Here is a 12,779-nt window from a genome sequence, read left to right on the forward strand (position 1 = left end):
AAAGAATCTACCACGTGGCACATTTTAATCGCGTCGTAGCTCCACGTAGATAATAAAGCCACATAAAAAATTTGCTCCGATTCTCTTGACTTTCCTTTATTTTTGGACGGTGCGTACGTTAAACCCTAGAGAGGGTTAGGGTTTTTTATATCAGAAACCCCCACAATTTTAGGGTTCGCGGAAGACCGTCTTTTCTTACAACAAGAACCCTAGAAACTTGAAAGATCGATCCTTTCTACCTATCTGATCTCCATGAAAGTTCTCTTCTTCTTGATCTTTCTGTAAGTAATCCAAGTAATTTTTGAATTTGATTCTCTTCTGAAATCAAGAAACCCTAGCTTTCGATCCCAAACCCCTTAAAAATCCCTAATTTCAATGGCGGATTCTTCCGATCGAAAGTATCGTCAATACCACCCATACCAAGATCTCAATATTCCGATCCAAAACCTCTACAACCTCCCAACCTCTCCTGAATTTCTCTTCAACGAAGAGGCTGCCGTTCAACGTCGTTCATGGGGTGAGAATCTACAATATTATACAGGATCTGGGTACCTCACAGGTGCCATTGTTGGGGGCGTTAAGGGCTCCATCGAAGGTCTCAAAGCAGCGGAACCCGGCGATACCCTGAAGCTTCGGACTAATAGGGTTTTGAATTGTGGTGGACAGACTGGAAGAAGGTTCGGGAATTCTTTGGGTGTTATGGGTTTGATTTTTGCGGGATTGGAGAGTGGGATGGTATACATGAGGGATACCGATGATTTGCTGAACAGCGTTTTAGCTGGATTGGGCACTGGAGCGCTCTACAAGGCGGCGGCTGGCCCGCGGTCTGCGGTTGTTGCAGGTGCGATTGGAGGGTTGGCTGCTGGTGCCGCTGTCGCGGGCAAGCAGGTGATCAAAAGATACGTTCCTATATAGAGAAAATTAGTGAACTTTTATCTTCTTTTTTTTCGTGTTTTCCAAATCAATCATATTGTGGTTTTGGGTTCAATGAGTTTAGTTTCTTTTATTGTTACATTTGATGGGATTATTATGGTTTTATTATAATTACAATTTGTAGGTCAATCCGTCGACTTCCCTTTAGGGCTGCACCAAATTGAATGGGATTTTGTAATAGTGGATGGATTTTCTCTTTCAATTGTTTAGTTCCATCTGGTCTTATTATATTGTTAGATGCGAATGGGTGAATATGGTTATGTTAGTTACACCTTACTTGATTGGAGATGGCATTTTGACGCTCTTCTATGATGAGAATGCATTATAGTATGTTCACATCTGTTTTGAACTATTGTTTTGTTATAGAATTTGTCTGGTTTTTCATGATTTAAGTATGTGGACAATGTTGTATAGTTTTGTTTCCTTTTGGGTCACAGTAGCCCTGGAGAGCAAGGGTCATTCTGTTTCTGAACTACTGATTGCGGTTGCGAGCTTTCATGTTGCAGGGTAGAACAATTTTATGTTTGCATTTTTTTTTCCATGATCTTAGGACCCGTCGAAAGGATGGGGATTTAGGTGCAAGAGGAAGAACAAGTGAAAAAACTAGATGGATGACTGATTTGATGTGTGATGTGATGTTGATTCATATAGTATTATCAATTTGCCTAGGTTGGTGAGTGTGCTGGTGTGGGTATTTTGTTGTTGGCTTCCGATGTTAAGTGGGTTGTGGGGATGTTGAATAGAAAAGGCGATCTTGATAAACTGCCTAAACCATGTCAAATTTCCATTTGTTCCATGAGCACAAGGGTGGAGAAGGTATGGTGGGATTGGGTGAGGAGAACATGGAATAATGTTTGGCTGAGCTGGTGTTCTTGGAGAAAACCCAAAATGGGATTTCTGAAGGAGAATGAAGTTCAGGCATCCGTTCTCTGATATTTGCTTTGTGTTTATCTTTGTACCCATGTGCCCCAAGGGAATTATATAGACTCTGAGCTATTATGTCAGGGAGCAGACGATATCAAGAATGATCAAGTTTTGGAGTAAGGGAGAAATGTGTCATCGACCATTTCTTTCCCATTGTATGAGGTAATGATTTGGTTGCATGCCTTTATGAGTTCTTGTGATTCTAGCGAGTCAGGCAAGCAATGCTCATATAGGAGTAAGTAATATTTCTTGCATGCTTCCATATAGGAGTAAGTGATATTTCTTCCATGCTCATAGAAGTTGAGCATCACCTTTTGCTTGTGCCCTAGTATCTCGGACCATCAAGGTGGACTTAAATCTTGATTCTTCCACCTTTGTTGGTGTTAAGGACGTTGCCTGGTTAGGTAGATTGCAAGCTGCTGTTTTTGGGGATTCGACAAGCATTTGTTGCTATTGAAAAAAAGGGATCATTTGTTGCTATAGACAATTTTTTGCACAATGATTTTGAGTGGGTTGGCCAATTCTTTAACTAGTGTCAAAATCTGGGAGCTATTGCATTCTATGTTATCTGGTGGAACCATTAATCCAAGTATGTTTGGTGTTCCTTCACCTTTTTGCTATCACCTCCATAATGGAGTCATCAAAATGTAATCATTTTGCTCTGGCGGGTGCATGAGCTGGTTTGGATAAGTTATTTGCTACCGTTGGACGCCAAGTGGGACGTGGCTGTGGGAATGCCAAGTGTAGGAGCAGTGACTTGGGTAGATTGCCTAGACCACTACCCAATTCGATAGCAAAGTATCGAACAATGAACCGGTTCGCAATACGATTTGCTCTGAGTTCGTGAATTGCAACGAACCACATGAATTCCCTTTTACTTTAATTGTTTTACATCGCCCTCCACAAGTCAATTATAGATGTCCCCCAAAAAAATTAAACTGATGACAGACCCCTTTGAGCTTGGTCTTTATTTAATAGACCAATGAAAAATGACCAAATACCCTCATTTTCAACATATAAATGAAAATGACTTGATATTTTCTTCCCAAAATCTGTCATTTTCAATCACTTTTTCACCCTACTCATCACTTCAACCTTCAAATACTCTCGTCTCTATCTACCCTTACGAATAAGGTTCATTTGTAAGTGGCAAACCACGAACCATTAACCTGAATTCGAATTGAGCAAACCCACGAAACAAGTAACATAGGCCTAAACGAAGTCAATTGTCGTTTGGTCCTTATTGCAAAAGGAGATGAGAGAAGGTTGGATGGAGAAGGTGAGAAGAGTATGAAGATAAAGGTTTGGTTGAGTAGATTAGGGAAAAAAAACTTAATAGTGATTTTACAAGAGGGGAGGAAGCACAGAGGATTAACTAGGATTAACCTCCGTGATTCTTTGTCCACTTTTATTTTATTATATTATATTATAATGTATAAAATGTGTACAGATACATTTGGATATGTAAGTTGTTAACACAACTATCTTTAATATAATAATATGATATAATATAATAATAATGTTAATATTAATTATACATGAGCCCTTTAACAATTCAATAATTTCAAATTATTTCCTTTGTTATGTATAACCATACTTAAACCCAATTTTATAAAAAAAATTATTTATTTTAATATAATGATTATTAAAATAAATATTTTTTTAATAAAATTGAGTTTAAGTATAATTATTTATAAAAGAGGGGCTGATTTGAAATTATTGAATTGTTAAAGGAGTTATGTATAATTAAGATTATATTATTATATTAAATGGGTTGTGTCAACAACTTTCATATCCAGGTGTATCTGTTTACATTTTATATATTATGTAATTGTATTCTCTCTTCTCATATCTTCTATCATTTCTCCATTCTCAAGGGAACTTGGTGTCCAGGGATTATGTGAAGAGTGAAATAACTAGTGATAATGTCTGCCATGCCTCTTGGCATGGTAGGTAGGGAATTGTAGCAAGGCTGTGATGTTGATGTGAAGTCATGCTGTTGGTTGAGCTTGTACTGGCGTTCCGTCGTTCAAGTATTTGTGTAGAGTATTTGTACCCTTTGTTCACTTGCTCACCAGTTAGGCATATAGCCAACATTAGGTATTGGCGGTTTGGTTGAATCGTCTCCATTCTCCCATCAAGATTGGTGAGGAAGTGTGTCAGGTCCTGAATACCTAATGGATTCTCGCCTTGGGGCCTCAAGGCCTAGGTTTCTTTCACCCCCAACCCTCTCATCCCCTCCCCTATCCTGCCCTGCCCTACCCCTCCCCGACCCTACCCTACGCCATCATTAGTGATTTTACCTTTTTTTACAGCATATTTTGATTTCCTGTGCTTTGGGAGCATGAGAGGGAAAAAATAACCAGTGTCCGGTTCGGCCATGCCTTTGGGTATTGTAGGGAATTGCGGTAGGGCGATGATGTTGATGTGAAGTCATGTTGTTGGTTGAGCTCATACATGCATACTGTTTTTGGAAGTATTTCTGTGCAGTAGTCATATAATCTGTTCCCTTGCTCCCCAGTTTGCATGTAGCCAAGGTTAACTTTTGGCGGGTTGGATAATCTCCATTGCCCATCAGGGATTTGTGAGGAACTGTGCTGTTGTGTGAGCTCATACATGCGTACTGTTTCTAAATTTACAGTCACGAATGAATACAGACCTGATGGGTTTTCGTGCACTCTCAAAAAGAACTCTTCCTCCTCTTAAAACCCTACTCCATCATCAGTGATTTTGCCACGTCTGCTGAATGATCGACGCCTTAAGCTAATAGGCGCTGAATGTGTTTGGTGAGGTGTGCATTAGGTGATCAATTTTTCACTACCTAAAAAGAGATTCATGGGAGACCTGGTTAATGTAGCTAATCTCTGACATGGAGATTAGGTTTGATCTGGTTGCATGGATTCGAAATCATGGGAATTTGATGATGCATGAAAGTTTTTGAGACTTCTATCTTAAGCATATGGTCCTGTTTCAGGTTTGTTGATTACCTAGGCGTAATCCCACATCTTTGTGTTGGTAGCATCTCCCTTCACATGATTCGTGAAATTTCAAGTTGATGAAGCTATTAATGTAAGGGGATAATTTTCTATTTTGATGTTTTTTAAGCGGCATTTTGAATCTGATTGCTAGGGCATAGGCTATATACTATTGACACGTCTGTTTGAATTATTTTGTTATTCCCAACTTTTTGCCTTAATCTCACATCTCATGCACAACCCGATATACTTGATTGAGTTCTTAGCCGAACATGGGATACCAGTTTCCGAAGTTGGTCAAGTTGTTGATGTTGCTGTACCGAGTAATAATAAATAAGAAACAAGAAAGAAAAGCCTAAGCCCAAAAGTTGACTGTTGGTGCACAACAGTTTATGGATTTTCGGTAGATTTATGCAAGTGGTTTTAGTATTGAGCTCTGTTATATGTTTAGGTTTCTTATAATCAGGTTGATAAATTGTTTTATTTTTTACTTGCGGGAATCTGTTTAAAATACTAATTTCTTGTAGGGAACGACTTGATTAGAGCATGACATATTTTAGTCTCCAACCAAAAAGGTGCCATGTAGACACCGTTCTATAGTAACGGGACACCTTATCAGATTCTGATTCTTAAAAGAATCATTTTGAGTAACATGTTTTACTTTGCTATTGTACAATATCAACACCTCTATCACAGAATATATTTGTGATATACTTGACATCAATAACTATACAAATAAATACACAATCGACCCCAAATGAATAGAATGTAGATTTCTCATTTACATTGAAAGATTTCTGGATGATTTACTATTATCTTTGAAGATGATACTTGCGTGTGCGGAGATACAGAACAAAGCTTAGAAGTGTTCCAAGGGAGCAAATAGAGTCCCATATGATGAAGGTCCTGTGATAGCATTGGAATCCCGTGCACATCCCATTACTTGCATCACCTTCTCTGTCGTAATTGAGTGCAGCCAAGTATCCAAATAGAAGAGACCCTATAAGGATATTTGCTCGAATGATTTTATGGTTGAGGGTAGAATTCTCGGAGCCGAAAAGGTCAGAGGTTGTAGAGGTGTTAATGGTAGTGATGACACCTGAACAGATGCCGAGAATGGCAGTGGTGATGTATAAATGGTGGTTGTTGACATTTAGGAGCAAGAAGAAAGATGCACATGGGTATCATCATCAGTACCATTGATACTGGTCTTGATAAATATGTGCTTGCCCCTGATGCAGAACATTGTGAAACTGGTAAAAAGGTTTTATTGTAGGTGAGTTGATCTACATTTAGGTCATTATCAAGTGCATTTTCGTAATAGTTTTAACCTTTTATTTTGAAAAATACTATTGCCACGGCAACATTTACTTACAACATGTATGGATTGGTGTGTTACAAGTAAAAGTTGATGTTTTTTCCCAGAGTTTGGCCGTTTTTTGTTGGGGGTTTCTTTCTCAATAGTCCCTGATTAATATCTTGATAGTACATTTAGGTGTTGTTTGTTAAACTGAAAAAAATAAGTGCTGAATAGCATTAAGCGCTGAAACTTATAAGCGCTGAATTTAAATGCTGAAAAAGTTGTTTGTTTAGATGTTGAATTATATATGTTACACATTACTGAAGCTGGTAAATTGTCTTTGTTATCCTTACAATCATATTATACATTGTTTGCATATTTCAAATGCCTATTTCTTATCAAATACAATAAAATATATTATTTCTTATAAAATTAAAATATAATTCATTTTTAAATAATAAATAATACTCAAATCTTCAATTTATAAATAATAATTTTTATTTATAAAAGTCCACAAATTTCAAATTAAAAATAACAATGTCATACAAGTCACCAAAATTTGAAATCAACATTAAAATAACTTAATTTTAGATGAATAATTTTTGATAGAAATAAAAGATGTGTAATTATAAAAGCACCTTATGAATTAATAAGGGTAATCCACACCATAGTCAATTTTTTTTTTTGTTTTATATGGGTTAAAGTTTTTGGAATGAGCACATTTTTAGTGAGGATAATCTAAATATCATCCTCATAAAAAATCAGTCCATTTTGAAACTTCTAACTCTTCAAAAATAGTTTTTTTTTTTTTTTTAAAGGACGATTTATGATTCTTGAACTTGTTTTGATAGGGTTAGAAATTTCAGGATGTGCTGATTTTTGGTGAGGATGATCTCTTCATTGTAGAGATCATCTTCATAAAAAATCAACTTATTCCAAAACTTTTAATCTATATAAGACAAAATAATTTAGCCATGGTGTGGGTTTATTCATTTGTGGGGTGTTTATATACTAATGAGGAGATCATCCTCACCAAAAATCAACTCATTCCAAATTTTTTTAACTCATATAAGACAAAATAATTTAGCATTGGTGTGGGTTTATTAATTTGGGGTGTGCTTATATACTTATCCATGGGATATAAGAGGCAATATCCTTTTAAGAATAAGGGCATACTTGTCCATGTTCAAAAAACGAAGGGCATGCTTGTCCGTGTCGAAAAAAGCAAAGTGCTTATCGCTTCAGCACTTTTTTTCAACATCAAAATAGTGCTGAATTTTTTTCACTTATTTTCAGCAATAAACGCTGAAAATATAAAGTAAACAAACGAGTTATTTTGACAAAAAGTGTTGAATTTAATTTTTTTCAGCAATAAACACTGAAAAATAGCACAAACAAACACTGCCTTAGTAAACTTTTTATATGTAAGTGGTCCTTCAACCTCTCTTTTCTCAGCTCCTTCACACACTAGGGATTTTTTCAACCATGTGTAACAAATGGAGTATGATATATTCTTAATATTGAACATTTACATGTATTGTTTGTTTTATTTGATGATTCATGATGATTGAAGTTGAATTTCTAAATTTTTGAAGATTTTAACGTAACTTTTGATTCAAGTATCTATTTCGCACTTATAACATACACATTTGGGTTTATTTTTTTTTATGTTTTTGAGAAAATCTAAATCACATTTACAGAGTCAAGTTAACTACTTTTTATTGTTTTCTACAATTCTTAAAAAATTATCAAACTTGATAATAAAAATGTTGATCTCGATGATAAAATTGTTGAGCCTAACAAAAAAAAAAGATTGAATTCAACTAGAAAAAGTGGTGAACTTGACAATAAAATGTCATGAATTTGACAATTTAAAGTGATTCAGATTTTTTCCATTTTTTACTATTGCAATATTGGATCATGGTTTTAAATCTTGTTCGAGACCGAGATGACTCGTCCGATACGTCTCGATATCATCCACCAACAAGATGGATAGACAAGATTTAAAATCACAGTTCATTTTTCTCCTTGTTGAACGAGACGATTTAAATGTATTGAAAAACTCGTTTGAGAGAAGATGTCAAAACGAGTTTTAAAACCATGTACTAGATAGATTTTCTTGAAATATCTGAAATGCATATATTTTAACTGTAAAACGGATGTTTGAACTAAAAGTCAATGACGAAATCTTCAAAAAATTTAAAAATCCAGTTTCGTTCGTAATTTTTTGGTTATAAATCATCAAAATAAATTAAGAAATACATCTAAAATATTAAAATTGGGAGCATATCATTCTCCATTCATTATTCATGATAAAAATTGTCGAAAATAATTGCAATCATAATTAAAAAAACCCTTAAATATGCGAAAAAGATGAGAAAATGGGAGATAAGAGTTGAGGGATGCTTTAGATATAAAAAATTTACGAAATGTACAATACCAAGATGCTGGCCAAAAGTTAGGGATTATTGAGAAGAAGAAAAAAACCGCCCACATGATCTTTTAAGTAATCTAAGGGAGGGGGGGGGGGGATTTTTATAGAATTGGAGTATTTTAGAAAGAGAAACATTTTCCTTACTCAACTTAATAAAGATTTTAAGCTTTACTAAGAGTTGTTTTGCTCAAATGGACTATCACATTGGTAATCCAACACCATAACCCTCTAGATTTCATAAAAAAAATTTAGATTAAAAAAAAATCCTATGCATTTGATCTAGGGTTTTGAAAATGGATGACTGCACAACTTCCACATAACTCCTAAATTTAAAATTAAAATTGAACGGTGAAAAATAATGAATTTTTTTTTAAAATTCATGAAATTTTATCTTCTACAACCTTAAGTCTTAAGCAATTGATCATGTTGTGGTCTTTTGGATGCCACAAGTTTGTAAGGATGAAATCCTTACTTAGTAAGGCTAGTTGAAGTAGGGGTGTATTTCAATACCCCTATTAATGTAACAACCTTGTACTAATATCTAGGAAAGTTCATCTTAGCTGTTTCTTTGTCTTTATGAGGTTTAGAAAAGTCCATCTCTGTTGTTTCTTAATTTGTCGTTTAAAGCCGACTTTTCTAAGCCTCAAACGACGTTTGAAATTTCTCCTCTAACTTGTTTGAGGATGGAGAAAAGGAGTGTTTGATCTTAGAAAAGTTTTCTGTCAAACGTACCTGATGAACCAATCCAAAGTAACAGTGAAGAGTCTCCAAATAACCCAAAAGAAGAAGAAATCGCCAATAAAAATGAAGGTGCTGATTGATTCAACTTCCTGAATCTGCTGTCAGTTTCTGCTGTCAGAAGCTGAAACATTGAAAAGCTTATTTGATAGAACTTTGTACAAGTGTTGTGCTGTTGACCAGAATCTGATAATTACTGTTTGATACAGCTTCAAGAATCTGCTGTATTAAGGTAAAATGATAAGAATACCCTTAAGGTTGATAGTGCACCCAAAATGCATTAAAAATTATCAGAATACCCCTATAAATATATAATTACATTAAATATATATAAATACAATAAAATTATATAAAAATTAAAAAAATAATTGTATTAATTTTAAAATATTTATAATTCTAAAAAAAATATAGAAAAATTTATAATTCTATAAAAATGTTGGCAGCATCTCCTCTTAAAAATAGACATATGAAATTTTTCTGATAAACAAAATACTTGTATAATACACAATCCAACATAATACACCCAGAATATAGCCTCAACTCATAACCATTAATATACACACTATTCAAACATTTTAATGTCCTTCTGTAATTGAAGAACTAAAGAAAAAAGGATACACAAACATTTTAAAACAAACAAAACAAATGAATGCATAAAAATTAACTTGATCGAGAAAATGGAAAGCTAGGTTTGCTTTCTTTGAGGAATTTGTACATGGGCACCGTATTTTCACCATTCACACGGACCTGAGAAATAAAAGAAAAAGTTCAACATATAAAGTTTGTATTCAAATACAATGTGGGTACAAAATAAAGTAACAGTAAGAATAAATGTCAAGTGGTGAGATGTTGTTGACAAACATTTACCCCAAAAGACCGATCTGATGGGGAAGGCGCAACTATGAATATAAAAGGGTCACGAGTCGAACTAGGGCACGATATGTGAGCACGTGAAACCCGAGAGCGGAGGCAGATAACACAACACTCAGCACTCCCCCTCACAAATAAGGGTAAAAAATTCCTTCAAGGAGACTCAAACATGTGACCTATAGTCATATTGGACACAACTGGGGAACCCAAAATCAAGATTATAAGCAGACGGAATCTTCTTTCCTTAACATAAAATTATCAATTACATATTACAAGACCTAAAGCACCTCACCCATAACTCACACTACTACAAACCTAGTTGATAATATCAAATACAGCAAAAATTCCAGACAAGAAAAGTTCAAATACAATTAAATTTTTCATTCCAAATTTAGTTAAAAATAAAAACAAACAAAAGCTATTTTGTGAAGTTATATCATAAAATATCAATATTTAAAGATTTTGAAATAATCCATGTAATATCCAATTGTATCTTTTTAGTTGTTCTCTCTGGCATGAAGCCAAGTTTGCATCTGTTTGTTTCTTGTATTATTCTTTTCTACATGACCCTATACCAGAATTTTATTCCACAATAGGTAGTGCAATTCCGCACATCTCCCTATTCTTTAAAATAGGTGTCAAATTTTTTTCCCATAATTGACATCCAAATATTAATCTTTCTACCATTTAGATCAGATTTCATTAATCTTTCCAACAAAGGGGAAAAACAAAATAAATAAATAAAAACCCTTCATAGTTTAGATGCTCCAAAGAAAAAGGTAAAAGTAAGCAAAAGTCCTTCATGAAAATTTCAATAATCATCCAAAAATTGAGAAAAGTAAGCAATCCCTTCATGGGTTAACCTCCAAAAAGGGAACATTAAACAAAAATCCTTCATAGGAAATTACCAAGTGTAGCCTTCATGGGTACTTCAAAAATTGATCCAACAAAAAGAAGACAAAACACTATAACAGAATCTCACCTTTATCCTTGTATTTGGTGTAAAGCTCAGTCAATTGGGTATAATTGGTATTCGTGAATCCACTGTTTCAACTCCAAACACAATCCCATTAATATTCAGAAAAATCAAAATAAATAAATAAATAAGATTGATGAACGACCCATTTTTGAAAAATAAAGTACCCTTTGGAAGCAACGTTACCAACAACAATAATTTTCCCTTTGTAAATGCTGAGATCAACATCCTTCCCTTTACAATCCTGAAGAGAAAATCCCATAATTTCAAAGAACCCATATGCGTGCAAGTGATGAATTTTCATACAGAGAGACAGAGAAAAAAAAATTGAAATTGAAATCTGATAAAATTAACTTACCTTGACTGTGAAATCATGGAGGGACTGATCTAAGGTAGATGATTGAGAAGCACCCATACCAAATCGAGGGTTTCTATGGCAGAGAGAGAGAGAGAGAGAAAGAGACTTTAGGAGAAGAGGAGAAGACGACAATGTCGATGTCCGAGGGTTCTGTCGAGAACGATGTTGCTGTGTGAGGGTTCTGTCGAAGAAGAGACGAAGAGAAATGAGTTTAAAAAAAATGAAGGGCAATAACGTCTTTTCACATGAGACATTTTTCGGTAATTCGCGTTTCCCGCAAACGCAAATTGAAGAAACTCTAAAATTCCGCTTTTCACATTTGCGTTTATAAACGCAAACTCGGTAACGCAAAACGCAAATGACTGCGGCCCGTTTGATTCAGCTTCAAAACGTCGCGTTTTGACGCAAACGCCGGTAAAATTGCGTTTTGAAGCGCAATCAATCGCCCCGAAGTTTTAGAGTTCCCACGAGACTTGGAAATACACCCTAAGTTATTGAAGTAAACCATACTCAAAGTAGCCCCACATATATTCACCCCAAAATACAACCAAAAATCCACACTTCCCACTAATTATTTCACTCCATGTTCATCACCCACACCCACCTTCGCCTTCTCCTTCTCCTTCACCACCTTTTCTTCTTCTTCCACACCAATCTTTACTTCTTCAACACCCCCACCTTGATCACCACTTAACACCTCTTGAGAACTAACCTTTGGGTTCCATCTTTTAGGTAATAAAACCACCACTAGTGGTAACATGATCATCAAAACCAACATTACAACTCGTAACCTTGTTGACACATGTTCGTAAGCCGGCACCACACTTTCGAACAAAGCATAAGCCCCAGTCACAGTAGCCACCCCACACAAAATTGAAAAATCACTTGTCTCTACATCTTGAACTACTGATGTGGTTTCCCTAACTAAGCTTGTGAAAACTAAACCAACTCCCATTGGAACAAACATGTTTAGAAGAAGATAAGTACTTGGGTTTTTTCTTGAATCTTTTTGCCCATCATGAATTCCACTTACCATTGATGAGTAAAGCTTTCCACTTAATCCTGAATAAGTTGAAGTTAAGGCAACCATAGATCAATCATCATCGATGCTAAAGTTTCTTACTATTGCAACTGAACATACTTTGTTGATCCAATTTATACTATTTCTGGCTAAAATTTGGAGTAATATAACTTGACAATAAGATAAAGAATAAGGGATCTTTTTTACTAGGAATAAGAATTGCACCCCATAACCAATAAACCCAAGGACC

General features: G+C 35.0%; 1 protein-coding gene across 1 annotated transcript; it reads left to right on the forward strand.

Moving 5' to 3' along the window:
- The first annotated feature begins 105 nt into the window (after window positions 1–105).
- LOC147397126 (mitochondrial import inner membrane translocase subunit TIM23-3-like) lies at window positions 106–1,146 on the forward strand. The gene has a single exon (XM_086452610.1). The coding sequence runs from the start codon at window positions 376–378 to the stop codon at window positions 913–915; it is 540 nt and encodes a 179-aa protein (XP_086308736.1). The 5' UTR covers window positions 106–375; the 3' UTR covers window positions 916–1,146.
- The last annotated feature ends 11,633 nt before the right edge of the window (window positions 1,147–12,779 follow it).

This window comes from Akebia trifoliata, chromosome 8 (genome assembly GCF_017979445.1).
Source record: "Akebia trifoliata isolate Shusen 1 chromosome 8, ASM1797944v1, whole genome shotgun sequence".
Taxonomy (NCBI): Eukaryota; Viridiplantae; Streptophyta; class Magnoliopsida; order Ranunculales; family Lardizabalaceae; genus Akebia; species Akebia trifoliata.